The sequence below is a fragment of the Micromys minutus genome, assembly GCF_963924665.1.
Source record: "Micromys minutus genome assembly, chromosome: 9".
In the NCBI taxonomy this organism is placed as follows: Eukaryota; Metazoa; Chordata; class Mammalia; order Rodentia; family Muridae; genus Micromys; species Micromys minutus.
In genome coordinates, this window is record NC_137978.1 from 39,789,698 (window position 1) to 39,810,287 (window position 20,590).

The 20,590-nt window shown below is 46.5% G+C and overlaps 2 protein-coding genes across 2 annotated transcripts; one reads left to right on the top strand and one right to left on the bottom strand.

Moving 5' to 3' along the window:
- Positions 1-46: 46 nt before the first annotated feature.
- Positions 47-13,029, bottom strand: CDCA8 (cell division cycle associated 8; the record flags this gene model as incomplete). Its single annotated transcript, XM_080920710.1, has 10 exons — positions 12,911-13,029; positions 12,677-12,805; positions 9,945-9,985; positions 6,028-6,100; positions 4,030-4,130; positions 2,595-2,659; positions 1,852-1,944; positions 1,465-1,591; positions 769-855; positions 47-91 (listed from the first exon to the last, which is right to left on the bottom strand). The coding sequence occupies exons 1-10, from the start codon at positions 13,002-13,004 to the stop codon at positions 47-49; spliced, it is 855 nt and encodes a 284-aa protein (XP_080776836.1). The 5' UTR covers positions 13,005-13,029.
- Positions 13,030-13,389: 360 nt separating this feature from the next.
- On the top strand, positions 13,390-19,067 carry AIRIM (AFG2 interacting ribosome maturation factor). Its single transcript, XM_080921962.1, has 6 exons — positions 13,390-13,435; positions 13,513-13,670; positions 14,952-15,229; positions 16,730-16,910; positions 18,361-18,478; positions 18,607-19,067. Exons 3-6 carry the CDS (start codon positions 14,955-14,957, stop codon positions 18,705-18,707), a joined length of 675 nt encoding a protein of 224 aa, XP_080778088.1. The 5' UTR covers positions 13,390-13,435; positions 13,513-13,670; positions 14,952-14,954; the 3' UTR covers positions 18,708-19,067.
- Positions 19,068-20,590: the final 1,523 nt, after the last annotated feature.

Here is a 20,590-nt window from a genome sequence, read left to right on the forward strand (position 1 = left end):
TCTGCCACCGCAGACCCTGCTGCCACCTGTGTGCCCTGCCATCTTCTCATCGGCCCGTCCGTATGCTGCTGCAGATCTGGGCAAGGCGGCTCTGAAACAGAGAGAGGCCATTCAAGATGAGCCTGACACACTAGCCTAGTCAGCTCTTAGTCTACTCAAGCACAGGATTGGTTTTAAAGATGTGTTTATTTTTATTTTATGTGTGTGGAGGTGTCTAGTGTCTTTGGAGGCCAGAAAAGTCACTGGATCCCCTGGAGCTAGAATTACAGATGAACTGCATGTTTGCTGGAAGCCAAACCTGGGCTCTCTGCAGGAGCAAACGCTCTTAAGCACTGAGCTGTCTCCAGCTTCCCAGGCCTGGATCTGAGCAAGCCTTCCTTCTGTTTTTTATTTGTATTGCAAACTAACCATCAAGTAGGTGGAGACTCATTTCTTAAATGAGACAGTGGGGCACACAGGTGCTGGGCGATGACTCTCACCTGATGTCTATGAGACCTTAGTACATATTTAGGATCCCAGCTCAAGGCTTGTCCTATTCCTGTGGTACCCTTCACTGACGTACACAAGGGTGGGCTTTCAGCAGCCATGCCTGTAGCCTAAGCTCCCACTCACATGAAGCTCAGCTGACAGGCTATTCCTCTTGAATTTAAACTGAGATGTCAAATGGGACAGTGCTGGCAGTAAAGTAAGAGGTGGCTTGTGCTCTTCAGAGCCCCACAAAGGTCAGTGTCAAGGGCAGCCTCCTCCCTGGAGACATGTGGGACTCACCGAGAGCTTCTTAATGTTTCCTAGAGCCTCTGGATTCAGCTGAGCAATATCAACCCTCTGCAAGTCACTGGCCAATAACCGCAAGCTCTAGATGGAGGGAGAGGGTGAAACAGCATACTTTCAGATCAGAACACTCTAATCAGCCAGCGTACCCAGGGTTTCCTTGATTCTGCATATAGTGACAGAAGTCATCCAGGATGGAAAAAATGAGAATATAGGTGGATATTAGACCTCAGGAGACAATGACATCATCTTTGCCATCAGTGGGCCACTGGCTAGGTTACACAAGTACAATGTCACACAACCACATCTCAGGTCAATCCCCTCTTCTCATGCAGGCTCAACTGGTATCCTGCTCTCCAGAGCACGGAGCAGCCAGGCCAGCCTGTTTCAGCTCTCTGAAGACTGCTGAGCTGGGGCTGCACAGGCCCACCCCAGCTGCGCCTTCGTCTGTTCTCCCTCTAGTGCCCATTACTGCACACACCAGACGGAAGCACTCCAAACCCACTGTGCCCACTGAGATGCTTCTCAAGGGCTGCCGAATTGAAAGGCAGCTGGGAGAGAACACTAGGTTCAGAGTGCTGAGGCAGTGCTGATTAGCATCCAGTCTCTGAAGCAGGTGTGGGTAAACAACTCAGGGAAGGGAGGTTTTACTGTGCAGCACACTGTGGCCTGGCTTTCCAGGGTGCCACTTACCGCACCGCCACCTATGGGCACACTGAGGGAGATCTCTTTGCTGTCTGCTAGAGGGCTGCCATTGATGGAGATGTTGTAAACTTGCTCTTTGGCTGCTGGAGTGCGTAGACCTGGAGTCTTGAAGACCCTAAAGGGAGAGAACTCTGTGAAGATGGCTGGGCAGACTGGACAATGGCACCTTCACAAGCTCTTCCAACACCACCTGATTTCAAGCTCTAGTTTTCAAACTCCCCATTTCAAAGAAGGCAAATTCTAAATGTAGAAAAACATTTTTTTCAAGCTGTAATAACTAAACATAGCTGGAGAGAGGAGGCCGCACTCCTCAAACACACATCCAGCAAATACTCAAGGGCTTCACCCAATCCAAGTGTTGCTCATGGTACTCACCTGGAATCAAACCTAGGTGTCATGCCTGGGGTTGGCTTCACCAGAGATGGCTCCAGCCTGCTCATAGCTGGTGTCACAAAGTCATGGCTTAACCTGCAGGTTAAGATACAACCATGAGGGGTGTCAAATCACAGGTGCAAGGATGACAGTAGCCACAGAGGCAAATGGTCACATCAGATGGTGTCCTGCACCCATCACAATGTGCAGCCTCCGAGCTGCCTGGTAGGGAGCACTGTTTACATCCATTTATAGCTACAGATGCTCACAGCAAAGACCTTCCCTACGATCACACAGTAGTGAGGAACAGACTGGCTGAACCCTGCAGCCTGTGGCAGGATGTGAATTCCCAGCCAGGTAGAAAACCTGTGGACCATGAAAGGCTCCCATTCTCTCTGGGCAGCTGCTAATATCTGTAGTTGGTGCCCTGGTATGCCCGCTCTTCCTCGGAGACATGCAGCCACAAGTCCCCGAGGTGTTCCCTTTTCCTCACAAGGGCTCCCGAGGAGACCCTGAGGTCCATTTGAAGCATGGATACTAGAAGGGCCAGGAGGGGCTGGAAGGGACTCTATGGTTAAGAGCACTCCTGCTTTCCCAGAGGACCTGATTTGGTCTCCAGTGCCCACAATAGGTGGCTCCAGCTGCTATCCCTCATTTCCCAGAACTGTTTGCCTCTATTTCTGCCACACTGACAACAATTCTCCCAGAAAAGCAAACAGCACATCTACCCCTGGAAAACCAATCACCTTTTGCTTCTGCCTCTTCCTTGTATGGACTGAGTTCTCTTCTTAGATGGAGGGCATCTTTTGACCTAAAGGCACAAATCTGAAGTCACCCAAAGCCTGGCAAAGGAGAAACAAACAAACAAACACGGAGGAGAAGAACTGGCTTATGAAAGGAAAAATAAAACAACACAAGAAGGATTACCACAATTGAACAGGATGGCACCAGGTAGGCTGAGGCAGGGGGACAATGAGTTTAAGACCAGTGAGACTGCCAAAAACCTAACCAGAGACCACTGCAGAGAATTTAGTGAGTAAAAATATGTAGAACCTGAGGACTCAGAGGATGTGTGCCAAGATTAAAGGGAACTCTTGTGTGTACATATGTGTGCACTCAGACACAAGCACCTGTGGGGACCAGAGACAGTCGCTGGGTGTTTCCTCCAGTGCTCTCCACCTTGTTTGAGACAGGCTCTCACTGAATTTGGAGCTACTCAGGATGGCTTGTTCCCACTACTTCTCTCTCTCTCTCTCTCTCTCTCTTTAAAGATTCATTTATTTATTTTATGAGTACACTAGGGCATCAGATCCCAACACAGATGGTTGTGAGCCACCATGTGGTTGCTGGGAATTGAACTCAGGACCTATGGAAGAGTGGCCAGTGCTCTTGACCTCTGAGCCATCTCTCCAGTCCCCCACTACTTTTCTTAAAGTACCACTAAAGGGTCACTCAGGACTTTCCAGGTACCCAATGCAGGGAATCCTCTGTAGTCCCCACCTGACCCAGGAATGCCTGACAAGAATTCTGTGCCCCTCAACTGACCCTGCCACCCCTCTCTTTGGTTGTCTGTGTAAGTTTTTGTCAGGAATTCCTTTCTACCTCCCCTCTAGAGCCCAGGAGAATGTATAAAGACCCATGCATCAGAATCTCTCTCCTCTCTCTCCACCCTGCTGAGCTCCAGGCTGAAATTCCATCTAGCCCAGGTGTCCTGAAAAGTACTTAACTCAGCAGGGCAGGCAGCTGGCAGGCATCCTAAAAGAACTGGCTGTGTGTGTCCTAAAGCTTCCTGCCTCCTCCTCCTGATGCACACTTTGCACTTGTCCCATCCCGACAGTGACTTCTGCTATCTGACAGAATGTAAGCTTTTCAGTCTGTGAGCTCTGCCAGCAAAGCACTGTATTCCACATTAAAAAAAACCTGCTTTATATGCACAGGCATAGATGCAGGTATGGATGTGTGTGGCACTGTGTGCCTGGGGGCTGTGGAGGCTGAAGATGTCAGAAAGCTTGGAAGTGGAGTTATATACCATGTGGGCACTAGGAAGTGAACCCAGGTCCTCTGCAAGAGAAGACCATACTCTAACTGCCGAACCACCTCTCCTGCCCCATCCCACACATTTCTGTGCTTGTGTATCTCCTGTTAGCACTTATTCTGAACAAAACTTCACTCCCTACTTACTCTTGCAGATCGAAGATTCTTATGGCTCTTTCTTCTTCCTGCTTCTTCTTCATCTTCTTCTTCTTCCTTTATCGCTTCATCCACCTCAATTACTTTTCGCTCTATGAGAAACAGTTTTCAGTTATTTCTGTCAGAACCTGCTCTGCTCAGCGGGGTCCATAGCACTGCCTTCCATGTAAAAGCCCGTTTAAGATGGGAATCATCCATCTTAAACATCCCTGGTAATCCTTGTTCTCCCAAGATAATTAAGTTGCTTATAAGTAGAGATGTAAAACTAGTAGTTTTTATAACGTGTTCATATTGTCAACAGGCCTTTTATCCATTCAATCCACAAATAACTACAGGCACAATTTTAATCGCCTCAGTTACAGACAAGGCAACTGGCGAGTTTTCATTAAAGCTGGCTAGATTACAAAACCATAGCCCTAGGTTTCACACTCATCTCATTTTCTTCTTTTGTAGTTCTTCCATTTGTGTGTGTGTGTGTGTTTTAAAGATAGGGTCTTGCTACATATCACAGGCCGGCTTCAAGCTACTCTTGAATTTGGAAGTTTCATGCTTTAGTGTCCCAAGTGCTGGGATTATAAGTGTATGCCATCATCCTTGGGTCAACTCTATCTTAATCAGAATGCTGGATTGGATCTACATACAATACATAGTCCTTCAACCGCTCCATTGTCGACCATTTCCCTATGTTTAAATCCTCTTTTATAAAATATTCCTTGGAGGGCTAGAGAGATGGCAAGGCTAAGAGCACTTGTTGCTCTTGCAAAAAATTCAGATTCAGCCCCCAGCACTAATATGGTAGCTCACACCAGTGACTACAGTTCCAGGGGATCTGATGCCCTCCTCTGACTTGCTCAGGTACCAGGTATGTGTGGATGGAAGCTTACAGAATTACAATGGCTCTGGTTCAGTGTTAAACATCCTGGCCTGCACATGTAGGCCAGGGCTCTGGCCTGCCCTCACCATGGCTGAATGCATCAAGCTTCCACTTTCTTTTTAAAGATCCACGCTTTAATTCACCCAACCCAATTCCATGATCATTTTATAGCTTCCCAAATGGCTGGAAAGATAGTTCAGTGGGTAAACTTGCTTGCTGCCATGCCTTATATCTTAAGTTCAGTCCCATGGATCCACATCTACAGTGAGAAAGAACCAGTTACTGTAATTTATCCTACCAGCATACACCACCCTACTCCCAAATAAGTAAATGTAGCAAGTCTCACAGAATGCCATACATGTGAGATGACTTCGCACAGGCAGATCTGTGAATGCGGCCACAGCTTAGTGCTGATGAGTGTTTCTCTGAGATTCTCTTCAGGCCCGCTGAGGACGCAGGGAGTCTCACTCAGACTTCTGGAGAAAGTGCACGGGCACCGAGGCCTGAGGCCTGTCATCAGCACAGATTTTACTCTCCTTCTATTTTTACTTTAATTCACACATTAGTCTTGCAACCACTGAATACAGTGACTAAAATCAAAATTTTAACAAAACCAAGGGTCAGAGAGACGCACCAATGAGGCCCAGTCTGAGTAGCCAACAAAGTTCCCTGCACCCCAGATCTCTGTTCCACAAGGGTTCCACATGCACTTATAGTAGGCATGCTGGCACTGTCTCTAACCTCAGCACCAAGGCAGGAGGATAGTCAGCTCCAGGCTCACTTGTGCTGTTCACTGATACTGACTTAAACCATTAAAGGCCTTGGGAGACGATCAATGGATGGCATGCTTGCCATGTAAGCAAGTGTGAGATGGCGTTCCGACACACAGAACCCAGGGGAATGCACATCCATAATCCTAGCCTTTGGTGGATGGACACAGGGCATGTAGCAAGCTGGCTAACTAGACTGGCTGAAGAGGCAAGCTCTGAGTTCAGCAAGAGACTCAATAAAGTGGAGAGTGGCTAACACCCAGCGTTAGCAGCCTCTGCCTCCACACACACTCACACATTTATTTACGTCCACATCATAAACATACACAAACAAAGAGCACTCACTTTTAACAGATTTCAAAGGTGTCTGGATAGCTTCAGCTGTTAAATTGTTTATTTCTGTGATGTCTCGATCAGCCTGTGACAAACAGTCAGAAAGTAGTAGGCTTAGTGCAACATGTATAAGAACCAGTAAGTTAAGGTACAAAAAAATTATAAACCTACCACACAACCCAAGACCAAAGACCTTGCCAATAACTTGCTTCTAGCGATGCATTCTTAAAAAAAAAATTATTGTATACAAGTATGCTGTAGCTGTCCTCAGACACACCAGAAGAATGCATCAGATTCCATTACAGATGGTTGTGAGCCACCATATGATTGCTGGGAATTGAACTCAGGACTTCTGGAAGAGCAGTCAATGCTCTTAACCACTAAGCTATCTCTCCAGCCCTTGGCTATGCGTTCTTTTCTTGTTCTGTTTCCTTATCTCTTCAGTCACTCCTCAGAGGCAAACCACAATTACTTCACTTGTTTAAAAAGGAGTTTATGGATCTGGCTGTGTTCATGTACACATGTATGTGTGTGTATATATATATATGTATGTATACACACACACACACACACACACACACCTTTTGCAGAATGTGAAAGCCTTTTTCCGTTTTATTTGAATATTAGTTTATTTGAAACAGTGTCTTCCCACTCAGCCAAGAGGAGACTGGGTTCATAGTTCTTTCTTCATGGGACACATGTAAGCATGACTTGACACAGGAGGATGGGTGGACCGGAAGAGAACACAGTGATCAGAAGATCACTCTGAGGCTGTCTATGCTCAGCAAGAAGCAGTTCTCTCACAGACCAATGCTGTCTACTATGCTGATAAAAAGGAAGTGGGACATTGTACCATCTGTAGTAATGAGTGGCAGGCTTTGAGCTCACTACTCACGGCAGGCCGCTGACACAGTGTAAGGTTAACACTAAAGGCCTGACTGCAAGGTTGAATCGTGGCTGTCTACAGAGACCAAGGATTCCAGGATTCCCCATTCTTGCCTAGACTAGCTCTCTGTGTGCTTATACTTCATGAAATAAATATAGTTTACATGTTATTAACACCTGCTTTTCTCTGCTAGACAAAGGATACCCAAGTGCCTAAGACTCATGAAAATCTATATGGAGTCTTGAATGAGCGTGTGTGCTAAGACAAGAGCTCAAATGCATTGAATTAAACTTGTCCTGTGACTGACTGAAGGAAATTCCTGGAAGCTTATACCTGGTTTTCTCTGGTTTTGTTTTTTGTTAAGACAGGGTCACTCGATGTATCCCTGGCTATCCTAGAATTCGCTATGTAGACAGGCTGGCCCCAATCTTCAGAGATTCAGCTACCACTGTCTCCTGAATGTTTGAATTAACGGGATATACCACCATGCCCAGCTGCTCGACTTCCTCTGAACCACATTGGACATGCCCTATTGTACCTTGCTCACTCCGCTTTGTATTCTTGGGATGAGTGTCATCACCATAGGCTGAGACTTGTAAGTGTTCCTGGGGAATCACCAAACCTGTTAATCCACTGTTTGCTAGACTGAGGCAGGAGGACCAAGATGCTCAAGGAAAGTCTGCTACACAGTGGCCTCGGGGCCCCAGCAAACCTAGATCAGAGCTTTGGGGTAAAGTATCATTCCCTCCCTGGCTTTCAAATCAAAGCTAAAGTTGGAATTCTTTCAAATTGGTGTGGCAGTGTTGGCTCTCCCACACTTCGTCAGAAGGCTTTTTTGCAGTTCTGTATAACTGACTAATTTAAAATGAGAGACATATTAGCTAATGAGTATGATTCATCTAGAATGTTTTGAAACATTAAATGTGGGTCTCTGCAGGGAGATGAGTGAAACGAGTCAGTCATAGAACTCATTCCAAAGAGAGAGTGGACTATGATGTGTTCCCAGCTCCTCGTCTGTTTCCCGTGGTCCCACCTTCTACAGCATACATGTCCAACGCTTCACCTCTCCCTAACTCAAGCCTGGCTTCTATCTTTAACTTCTGAAGCTGATGGAGAGCTGCTACTCAGTGAGACTACGAACCCTTACGTCATTGTATCCAAAGACTCCAGTTTTGATGAACTTTCTCTGTTTCGTCCAAAACGGTAGCAACTAGTAACATGGCTGCTGGCCATCACAGATGTGACTACAGCCTGAACAAATAAACCCTCACTTTTGCCTCCCTCTGTGCTGCCTTCAGTCTTGGGAGTGATGCCAGGAGAGAATATGAAAAGGGTCATGGCCAACCGAGTCTCTAGAAAGTGTCAGTATAACAGCGTGGCATGACAAGGCCAGTCTCTATGGTACCCAGTCTCCTAGGCTGGGCCACAACTTTAAAGGAACTTAAGCTCTAAGGTTCTCTACTTCCCTTGCAAGTTTAGGGTAGAAGACCACAAGGAAGCTGTCAAAATGGAACTGATTTTCTCTGATGGTTTAGGAATGACAAACCCACCCTTTCCTACTTTGCATAACATTAACCATATCTGTGATCAAAAGTGTGAGCTTCTTCCCAGACAAAGCCAGGATCCTAGGATGGACACCATTAATTCAACTCTAATACTATCTAAGAATACTGTAAGATCCTGTGATTCCTCCCACTACCTACCTAACAGCAGCTGTAAGTCACCTTACCCTCCATTCTGATTCACTGGCTACAAATAGGGGTCCCCACTACTGTGTGAGTCTAGAGCTGTTCTCTCAACCCAGAGAATACTTTACTGCATGGACTTATGTGTATGTGCATGTGTCTAAAGCCTCATGTGGTCAGAGGACAACTCTCATCAATCACTCTCTCTTTCTACCATCTGGCTCCAGGTATTTAACCCAAGTTGCCAGTTGTAATACCTACCTACTGAGCCACTTTGCCAGCTTATGATGCCATTAGGCAGTTTCTGATAAAAAACGACTACAATGGGTGTAGAGAAAGAGATTGTGGGAGAATAAAACATGTCTTCCCAAATATGCTTCTCTGGCACCTTTCCAGTTGGTTACTCAGAATTACAAACCTCCATGGGTGGACCCAGGCTGCCTCTGAGAAGCTCTTCTTTCATGAAATCCACTCTACATTTTCTGCAATAGCAAACAGCAGAGGTGGGCAGAGTCCTGCCCGAGGAGGTCCCAGCTGCCTAAGAAGATATCTGCACAGGCAGACTGCAAGGCTAACACTGGCCTAGCCAGAGGTTAGATGGATGCCTAGGAGACACATATGGTATACATACACACATGCATACACATTAAACAATCCTTAAAAGGGGAAGGTGATATAGAACATGTGGACAAGAATGTAGACAAAAATCCTCCAAATATACGTATATATATATCTGTTCTTTGGTACCCATGGAGGTAGGCAGGAAGATCATGAGATCTAGGCCAGCCTGTGTGAGACTGTCTCGGGAAATCAAAAAGTAAATATAATGGAGTAGTATTTGCATATAGCTTAAACATGTTTTATTGTTTATTTATTGTCCTGGCTGGCCTCAAACTCAGAGATCCACTTGCCTCTACCTCCCAAGTGCTGAGAATTAAAGGCATAAACCACCACCTGGCCCTATAGTTTACTTTACATTTTCTCTGAACAAGTCAGAACACTTAACAGGGGGTAAATACTAGGTAAATAGTTGCTCAATTATAACATTTAGAGAGAATAAGTATGTAAATGTTTAGTGTAGAAACAATCTTTTTTTTCCTAAACATTTCTAACCCATAGTTGGTTGCAAGCCCAGAGGAGGAACTCACAGATGGAAGGGAGGGGGACTGTCACACAGCACACTCTGTTTTTTGGTCTGAGATCAATCTGGATTTCATGTATGCAGTATCTTGACACAAGCATAATTTTTTCAGTTGACACAGATAATGCCCCCTACCAGTATATACTCAGTAGTTGGATTTTTTGGACAGAAGTAAACTTACAAACTAACCAATTCAAAAACAAGATGGTTCACTTACTGTTGCTGCCTCTTCCAGGGCCTGTTTGTTTCCTCCTAGGGCTTTAAAAAGAACATCATACTGTGTTACTGTCAGGTCTGAATGACGGCTGCCTTTCTAGCACCATTAATTACCCTTCTCAAGCAAACCCTGAACTGTCCCTCTAGCACTGTCTTGATCTCTCTCCAGTTTATCCTCCTTGTCTTAGCTAGTGAGTCTACTATCTGTCCCCAGAGTTCCTACTGTTTCTCAAACATGCTATCCTCAGACCCGGAGCTTTGATGCTCAGCACTTCTGCTCTCAACACTTCTCTGTACCCTAATGATTTTCACTCACCCTTTAAAACTCAGCTCAAATGCCACATTAAAACTCTTAAATCTCTGTAATAGACTGCTTCAAACTGTAAATACATATATACACAATACACCAAATTACTCAAAAGCTGCTAAAGGTCTTTACTGCCTGAACTGAATCCCAGAGGTAATATCCCTTGGTCCTGGCAAAAAGATATAGAATGAAAGTTTAGGTGAGCTCCTCATTACAAATCTTTATGGTCCCGGAGGTGATGGCGCATGCCTTTAATCCCAGCATTTAGGAGGCAGAGGCGGGCAGATCTCAGAGTCTGATACCAGCCTATGTTCCAGTATATTTGTGAACTCTGGGATTATTTACCGGAAAAAAAAATGTTTTTACTTAGGGTGTGGCTCAGCCTTAAACACACACCTTTAATCCAAACTCTTTCTGCTTGAGTATTGTAAACAGGATTAAATAAAGTTGACCATAGGTCAAAAGGGAGAACAAGCAACTAGTTGATAGGAAATGAGCGTAGGATTATTGAGAAAAAAACCAGAGACACAGGAAGGGCATTCAGTTGAAGATTTTTTGAGATGGTCTGAGAGGTACATGCCTTCTAGAACATCAGCTGGGGAGGAAGGTCAGCTGGTGCTTTCTCTGCCTCTCTGAGCTAGCAGGCTTTCACCCCAGCATCTGGCTTCCAAGTCTTCATAGGTAAAATTGAACTATTGAGATTCTGTTAAATCAACAAGCCTGGTCTAGAGAATGGTTCCAGGACAACTGGGGCTACACAGAGAAACCCTGTCTCAAGACAAAAACAAAACAAAACAAAAAGACAAAGAAATCCTCATGGAATCCTGGGTATGTAGTTAAGATCTTAGGCCTTACAGACAGAATGCCTGGGGAGCAATCAGACTTGGCCTCCATAAATGAGAACCTAAGCATTCTATCTCTCTGTGCCCTAATCTTATCATTCTAAAACTGGCCTTCTTTCCGGCATGGTGGAACTAGAACTTTGACAAGAGGCAGGTGGATCTCAAGTGTGTTCAAGGCCACCTTGATTTACATAAGAGTTCCAGATTTATATAATAGTTATGAAGACCCTGTCTCAAAAACAAAACTGGCTTATACTATTAGTGCTTAATTCATACTTACGGGATACTACTCCCATCTCTTTTGAAGTACTTATATTTCTAAATTTTGTATGAATTTTTAAGTGGTCCTTCTCCACTACCCTGTAAGTTTCTAGGGGTGAAGACAATGTCTGCTCTTCCTAGGTGCATCTTTAGTACCCAGCATAGTGGCCGACACATAACTTTGTAGAAATGGATGAACAGATGGATAAGGCATGACGGAAGAACTGTGATGCTCTAGTGAGCAAAACATGCACTTCCACAGAGGAAGAAAGAGACACAGTGGTAGATATTAGTGATGAGGAAGGCAGAGAAAGTGGATGGGAAAGAAAGGAGCTTCCATGTTTCCTTGGAGGCTTCCCAAGTGGTAGGAAATGGGTTGGGATTTTCCTCTGGTCAGAAAACCAGTCACTCCTCTCTCTGCAGTTCCCAGGTGATGTGCTCATTTCTCAGTTGGTAATCTCTGTAAGGCAGAGCTGTTTAAGGATACTGTTCTCACTAAGCTGACAAAAGCAAATCATTTTTTCTTAATTTATTCATTCATTTTAGAAGGCTGAATTTGCACAAATATTTCCCACAATGTGAAAGCTTGACATTTCAGTGTGCCCATGAATCAAATTCATTAAGGCTCTTTTGGAACTATAATAGAAATCTAATAGAAGTCCAAACTACTTGTTACCTGGTCTGCTGAGGGCAATGGTTTGCCTACCCATGGGCTGGATGGCAGTTTCAGATCATAAACGGGCTCTTTCCTCCCCAAGATAAGGATTCGCCCTCCCGAAACTTCCCCTTGGACACAGAGATGCTGAGAAAACATGATGAGTCCTGGTCTGGCAATTTCCTCTTCTGTAAAGCTGCAGGATAATAGTACCACCAAGTGCCTGCATCCTTGCCTAACAGCAGGTAGGCTAGCTTAGGCTAGGACATGTCAGTGTGGAATAGCCTCCCCCAACCTCTAAAAGCCTTCAAGAATCAGAAGCTCACTTTGTACTATAGATTCAATCTCTCCCTCTTTCCCCCCCCCCCCTTCTCTGTCACTCCCTCCTTCAGGCTCCCATCATGCTATCTCTGGTATATCTCTTCTAAAGCTTTCCCAACTCAGTAGTGAAGGTGAGATGCACTATTCTGTAACACTCATCTGAAGGGTAATTCATGCCCGCTTCTTTCCTATGGGCCTATCACTCTTTTATAAGTTATGACAGATGGCAATTTCCCACCGGTGGCTATTTTAGACCCTATTAAGAAGGGAACATCTGAATGATTCCCTATAGAAAGCTTTCAAGATAAGCACTAATCGACCACTGGGAAAACGCGAGCAGCTCTTACCGAAGTAGTCAAGCCACTTCATGACTTGCAGCGCCTTGGGGAGCCGAAGGACCTCGATATTATACAGATTTTCCACCTCCTTGAGGAGGGTCTGCCTGTCGGATTCAATTTGCTTGGTTCGAACTTGCACTGCAAAGAGGTGAAAGGCGACGGATCCCGCGTCAGGTGTGTAAAGCCTTTGCGCTCAGGCCCCAGCCCACCCAAAACTCACGATCACGCGAATCCACCTCTTACCCTCGCGGTCGAAGTCCTTCAGGAAGGAGGCGAGCTTCCGGCTCCGTTGGGTACTGGTCTTGGTCCCGCGGCTGCTGCGTTTCTTGGGAGCCATGGCGCCGAGGTGCGTTGAGCTAGGGGACTCAACGACTGAGACTGGGAAAGCGGGCGTGAGCGGCCGGGGAGCAGCGAAATTTCAGTCGTTGGAGTCTAGGTATCCAGAATTCCGCGGAAACGTACCTGCGGATCCTAAAACACAGACTCAGGGAACCTCACAGCTTCAGTAGAAGGACGGGCGGCTCCTCCGCTAACCGCCACCCAATTCAAACTCAATGGACGCAGCTTAGCCAATAGCAAATCGCCGTCTTAGAATGGTTCTCACAACGCCCAATCACAATAAAACTTCTTCTCCCCTTGACAGCCAATCCTCATAGAGGACTTCAATACCCAGAAGCCATTGTGGCATATGCCATCTTTTCGCGACTCCAGAGTCGGGCTAACTGGAACCAGAGTGGTGGTGAATTCGCTTTTGTGAATGTGCGGACAGTAAGTGCAAAGCGCAGTGTTGTTTTTGATGTACTCAGCGTTGACAACCCAGGATTTACGTTTTCCTGTTGATTTAGGAACAGGGCTGGAAATCTTAAAGAAAGGAGACAAAACCCCAGAAGCACAGGTCTGGGGATAGACAGACCCCAGGAACTCCTCATCTAAAACCAGATTGCCCTGTCGTGAAGAAACCCCTTCGGAAGATCTGAAGCAGCGGTCCTTCTGCAGAGAGCTGGTAAGAGGACCGCTAGAATCTCTATTCTTGAGGGTCAGCGGTAACAAGACAGAGACAGACACAGCTTCACCCTGCCACCCTCAGCAACGCCAGGAGTTCCCCTAACCTTTTAGGGACTTAAGCTCAGTGGATCGCGTTGACGCTGGAAAGAATTCAGCACTAGCCAATTTATGAGCAGTTACACGACCACATTTTTTACGGGGGTTCACTATGTAACGCTGCCTAGCCTTGACGTCTCTGTGTTGACTAGGTTGGCCTCGAACTCACAGAGATCTGTCTTCCCAGTGCTAGGATTAAAAGAGCATTCGACGACTCCCAGCATAAAGCTGTTTTAAATACAGACTTAAGCACAAGGATTAAGAGAGAGGCCCCTAGGCATAAAATAAGACACTTGGAGGCTGCTCAAAGAATATTTGAAAGTTAAACATTGTCCAGTGGGTATGGGCTTCTCCAAGGAGGTCAGCAGTTGATTTTCCTTTTCTTTTTTCTCCCCCCATCCCCTTCTCCCCACCCCCAGTTTCTTGAGAAACTTTGTTTTTCTGTGTAGCCTTTGCTGGAACTAAATACCAAGCTGGTCTTAAACCCAAAGATCCACCGGGCTTTTACTCCAGAGTGCTGGAATTAAAGACATGTTACATTAACTGTGTATACATATTGTGGTGGCTTTCAGGTTATATCTCAAAAGGTTTTCTAAGAACCCTTGTTATTCCCTTTACACAAGCAGTTGTTTGATAAGAGAAGTAAGTAAAGTGCCTTCCAAGCTTCTTTGGTGGAATTATGATCTAATAAAGTGAACTTAGGAGCCCCCTCCAGTTGTAAACGGAGTAGTTAGTGTGTGTCCTTTCTCTGGAAGTGGGATCTCTAGTGAGATTTCTAGAACATAGAAGGCTTGCAGCTGGGAAGGAAGAAAGGCCGTAAGCAGTTGGTAAGTGTACTGCTAGAGTTCTCACTTTGTTGGCCACGGTGTCAACCTATTTCCAGAAGGAGGGGTTCTTCATGTCCCCCAAAGTCTCCCTACTTTTCAGTATTGTCTTGGGACTATCTGAAGACCAAAAGCAGGCTGGAGAGATGGCTCAGTGATTAAAAGCACTTCCTGCTCCTCCAGAGGTCCTGAGTTCAAATCCCAGGAACCACATGGTGGCTCACAACCATCTGTAATGGGATCTGATGCCCTCTCTGGAGTGTCTGAAGACAGCTACAGTGTACTTATATATAATAAATAAATCTTAAAAAGGCTCTCTCCTTTGGCACCCTGACTCTCTTCTGTTTTTTTCTTCACAGAAGATGGCTCATGACCAGCCTCTGCTAGTTGTGCAGGAGGCCCTGAAGAAGTGCTTCCCTGTGGTGGAGGAGCAGCAGGACCTGTGGCAGAGCACTCTGCAGGACTGCCTGCCCCTCCTCTCCTCTCTCAGCAATCTGGCTGAGCAGCTGCAAGCTGCACAGAGTCTGTGCTTTGAGGATGTGCTAGCCCTTCGTCCCTTTCCAGACTTGCAGGAGCGGTTGAGGCGCAAGCAACTGGAGGCTGGTGATGTTGTCCTGGACAAGCTAGCTGAGAGGCTGTAAGATGCTCTGTGCCCTCCTTTGTTGATGGAAAAATCTTAATGCTATATGGTACCTTGGCCTCAGTTAGGGTGGGCCTACAAAAGTTGACAAAAGCAAGCCAGGAGCAATCATGCAGGCTAAGGCTGAATGTCTGTAAGTCTGAGGCCAGCCTGGACTACATTGTAAGACTATGTCTTAAAAAAGACCCAAACCAGGCCAGGTGTTTAATCTCAGCACTAAAGAGGCAGAGGCAGGCAGATCTCTGAGTTCAAGGCCAGCCTGGTCTACATAGAGTGTCAAGACAACCAGGGCTACATAGACAAACCCAGTCTCAAAAATAAATAAGTAAACAAAAATAACCCAAACCAGTTAAATAAGCAGAAGAAATTACAAAAGCAGAAAAGAGGAGTGGAGGAAGAATGTAGTCCTCTTCTATAATTGTCCTTGGTATACCATAGGTCAGTAAGAGCCAGGATTCAGGACTGTATGTGCAATGCCTTGTACACCTCTGGCTTACCCTGTTCATGCATTTGGAAGCAAGAAAATGAAAAATCAAACTGATTGTCCTGATCACAGAGTCAGTGAGAAATAGAGCCAGGATACTGAAGTGTGCCTGCCAATTAAGCTAGGGCTCCTCACCACCACTTCCTTCCACACACAAGTAGATACATGTGTAACTAGTCCACAAAACAGTAACAACACAGGTGTTACACAGATACTCTGTTTCTGTTTGTTCCTTTGTTTGTTTTAATGATAAGTCACAGTCTGTAAGCAGGGCTTAAAGACTTAAGGGTTTTGGATTGTTTCCTGATTTTACACCATAAGCCACAGCCAGATATTTAGAGCTAGAGTTCTGGGCTGGGAGATTCCTTCTTCATTGGGAAGTTGCAGCCTTTGTTTTAGTGATGGGTCTCTTAGGGTCAGCATCAGAATAATATGTAGGCACTGACAAAGGCACTTTATACACATCATCATATTTATCTTTCTAGTGACAATTCCTTCACTGATTCACTGTTTTTTTTTTTTTTTTTTTTTTTTTTTGACTGTTCTTGGAAGACAGCCTGAGCACTGGAGCCTTTATGCACAGGGCAAATAACTCACTTTCTCAAACAGTCTGTGCCTGCTGAGCCCACATTGCCATCCCATAACTGGCCTACAAGGGGAGTTAAGATGGCTTATTGGGGAAAGGGACTGCTGTGCAAACCTGAGAACCTAGTTTCGATCCCCAGGACCCATGGAACAGTGGAAGGGCAGAATGGACACCACAAAGTAGTCCTCTGATCCCACACACACTCTGGATGTGCGTGCTCTTCCCCCATACTAAAAAGAATTCCCCCATACTAAACAAGAATTTGTCAAGTGTGACTAGGGTGTAACTCTGTGTTAGACCACTTCCCTGACATGTGTAAGGGCTTGGGTCCACTCTGAAGCAAAACCTCAAAACGGCAGTAGTGGTTTGAGAAGCCTTACCCTGTACCTTGTTTGGGACACTACCTAACACCCTACTTTTCCCATAGGGCCACCCTCCTCAAGGTTCGTAACACCATCAGCAGCCATGTGGAACAGGTGCTTCAGACCTATGAGCAGCGTGCGGCCGAACTGGACATCGATGCTGTCCTGAGGCCCTCAGTTATAAGCCCCTCTGTGGCTGACATGTTGGAGTGGCTGCAAGACATCGACAGACATTATCGAAGCTCATATCCTTCGACTGCTCTCCCAGCGGCCCAGAGCTGCCCTAGAAGCCGCAGCAGGTTCAGATTTCATGGGTCAGCAGTCTGTATGATCTGCTACCGTTCTCTTTAGTGCTCAAACTTAGATTCTTCTTGCATTTGTCTTTTTAAAATAGTCATCCCTTACAGTTTACTGCTAGGCACTACTCTGAGTGCTGGGAGCAGGCGTAAAAAAGGGAGTGTATAGTGTCAGGTGTGAGCCAAGAATAAGGGCAGGTGAGGGAAGGTGGGCTGTGACTTGTAATAGTGTGGTCATGGCAGAACCCATGGAGCAGTGACATCCTGAGACAGTGACGCTCACAGCCTTTGAGCAAAGTTTGAAAGACGGAAGGAACGAGCCATGTGGATATTGGGAAGAGGAGTAGTCCAAGCAGAGGTACACGGGGTGCACGGACTTCACACGGGACCTGGTCGTGAGGACAGTGGGAGGGGGGCAGGGTGTGAGGATAGTGACAAGACGTTCTTCTGTGAGAAGAATCTTGGAAGTTTCGGCTGTTATCTGAATCAAAGTTCTCAGAAGTTTTAAGCAGAACCATGTGGTCAAGGCCTATGCTTAACAGTGCTGGCTGTGTTCTGAAGAACATTTGGCATGGTTGGGAGCAGGCCTGAGAGCAGAAAATTAACAACAGGTCTGGCCTTTTCTCCATTCTTGTCCGTGGCTGTCATCTGACCCCGGTGTGGTTCCCTTTCCCGCTCCTGGTTTTGAGTCTCAGGTTCCCATGGCCTCCAGCTGACTCTAGTGAACGGCAAACTCAAGCTTAAAGCTGAGCATGCACCAGCAGTGCCCACTGCGTTACTGATGTTCATGTTGTGACCAAGTATCCGACACGAAGCAGGACAAGATTTGTTTCAGGTCATAGCTCAGGGGATATGTCCGTCATACAGGGGAGGGCACAGAGACCAGAGCGTAAGCTGCTGGTCACGTACCTGCATCAGGAAGCAGGGAATGCTGACTGCTGGTGCTCTGTTCACTTTCTATTCGTTCTGGGACCCCAGCCCATGGAGTGACACCATCCACATTCAGAGGGGTCTTCCCACTTCAGTGAAACCTTTCTGGAGACACCATCACAGACACAGCCTGTATCATGTTTCCATGGTGATTCTAAATCCAGTCAAGTAGACAAAGGAGATTGTCTCCTAATCTGGAACTGAGAGGCTGGCCTTCCTCATTTCCTGTTTTCTATCATTACTGCAGTACCGGTACTCATTTGCTGCTGGCTAACACTGAGGTCACTGAGCACCACCATAGGCTAGGTGCTGAAAGGCACTGGTCAGCTCTTCCACCCCACCTTTGTCCACGTGGCTGAGGTGGACCTCACTCAACAGTAGTCCCATAAGATCACATGGCCTAGTGACACAAACATCTTGGTTTAAGACGTTTTTTTCTTTTTCTGAGCAGTCCTTAACTTCTGGGGAAGTATCTGAAGAGAAAGTACCTCCTCTCCTCTATCCACTGGGGAGACTTGGCCAGCATCCAAGCACTGCCCAAGGCCTGGGACCAAATTTCAGAAGATGAGTGCCAAACCCTTGTGTCAGGTACTGGTGTCCATCAGTCCCATGCTTCCTCCCTCCCCCTCGGCTGGCCTCTGGGGTGGTGGACACACCCCCGGCTGTGCTTGGGGCCTTGATAAGCCTGATGCCTTGTACTTTGCTTCCTGTTCTAGATATCCTGGTGAGTGTGTCCTTCTTCCTGGAGGAGCCAGGAGGCTGTACAGTGTCTGGAGATCTGGAGCACCACAGTCGAGGGCCGCCATTGCTACCCTAGGCTGTTTCTAAGTGAGGGTCACTGAAATACCAATGCCTATGGTAGAGGCCCCTAGGACTTCTCCATACTAGGAAATGGCTTTGGTCCATGGCCACTGCACCTGTGGCCCTGAGAAGCGGGTAGAGGTGGAGGAGACAGGAAAGGCGGTGCTGATAAGTGTCCACCAAGGCAGCAAAGGACAGAAGGCAAAGTCTGTGGCTGCCTGTTGCCTATGCCATCTGAACCATCTTCACCAGTTGGCTCAGGTCCTGGTTCTGTGTGTGTCAGTATCTGAATACTTTGTGGCTTAAAGATATGAGTGGGTTTGGAATCCAGGGTGGGAACAGTGTGTGTGAGGGGGGGCAGATTCAATTCCCTACAAACCCCAAAAAGGGGAGGGACTGGAGGAAAGGGAACATTTACAATGTTTACCCCATTCACAGAAGCTTATCAAGCCAATGTCCATTTCCAAAGTCAGCCACCAGGGGGAGACGGTGCAGCATGAACAGCTCTGAATGCCTTGTTCTTGAGGGAGGTCCCCTGTTGCTGTTAAAAGCACTAGAGGGCAGGGTGAGGAGCTGGATATCCCATCCAGGGCTACGGAAGCAAAGACAGGTGGATCTCTGTGATTTTGAGATTATCTAGGTCTACATAGCTTCAGGCCAACCAAGGCCACATACTGAGACTGTCTCAAAAAAGAGAAGAGAGAAGTAGATAACTCAGAAATAGTGAGGCTCCCCAGATGACAGGGCTAAGGGACCTCTCATTGGCCATGCTTTTCTGAGATTGGGGTGTCTGGCCAGGGAAGAGAATGCTGGCTGTGACTGTTGGTTTTTATAGTCCTCTTGACACATGCAAAGCCACCTGGGAAGGGAGTCTCCGTGAGGAATGTTCTAGATTTGGTTGGTTTGCAGACACGCTTGCAAGATTTTCTTAACTGAAGTAGAGGACCCATCCTGAGTGTGGGTGGCAACATATCATGGGCTGGAGCCTGGATCAAAGGAGGAAGAGAGCAGACTGAGCTCTGGCAGGCGTGCACTCACCCATTGCCCCTAATGTGAATGTGCTGTGACCAGCCGCTTCAGGTTCCTGCCATGTGACTCTACAGTGATAGACTGTAGCTGCACATTATGAGCTGAGTAAGCGCTTTCTTCCTTGAGTTGCATCTGTCAGTATGTTTTATCATGTTGTAGGGTTCTGTAAAGACACAGGACTAATGACAGTGAGAGACAGAGAGGTACTAAGGGTGTCCAGAGCAAAGGCACACATCATGTATGATGTTATGTGAGCTCCCACTACAAGGTCTTCCCACCCTGAACGATCCAATCAAGAAAATCCCTCATGGGCATGCCCAGTTGCTTGGGTCTTAGTTGGTTCCAGATGTCAAGTTGGCAGCAAAGATTAGCTGTTACATGCAGTGACAGAAGAAACTGAGAAGCAGCCTTAAGTTGGTGCTGAGCCCGGCCTTCTGTGCAGGGGCACTGTCTGGGGTCTCAGCTTCCCATATCTTGTACAAGTCAAGGCTGCCATGTGCAGGGTTTGATGCAGAGAATGGATTCATTTTAGTTTTTGATTTTTCAAGACAGGGTTTCTCCGTGTAGTCCTGGCTGTCCTGGAACTCACAATGTAGACCAGGCTGATCTCAAAGATCCACCTGCTTCTGCCTCCTAAGTACTAGGATTAAAGGCATGTGCTACCACCACCCAGCTGAGGTGGGTAAAAGCCACTTCTTTTAAAAACACAGTGGTAGGGCTGGAGAGATGGCTCAGTGGTTAGAGCACTGACTGCTCTTCCAGAGGTCCTGAGTTCAATTACCAGCAACCACATGGTGGCTCACAACCATCTGTAATGGGATCCAGTCCCTCTTCTGGTGTGTCTGAAGACAGTGACCATGTACTCACATA

Bases quoted from the DNA above. Each gene is read 5' to 3' on its own strand.
- AIRIM (XM_080921962.1), top strand. From the start codon at position 14,955: ATGGCTCATGACCAGCCTCTGCTAGTTGTGCAGGAGGCCCTGAAGAAG. The intron at 16,911-18,360 runs TATCCTTCGACT...CTTCTGGGGAAG, and splicing joins ACAGACATTATCGAAGCTCA to TATCTGAAGAGAAAGTACCT. The intron at 18,479-18,606 runs GTACTGGTGTCC...TTCCTGTTCTAG, and splicing joins GTGCCAAACCCTTGTGTCAG to ATATCCTGGTGAGTGTGTCC.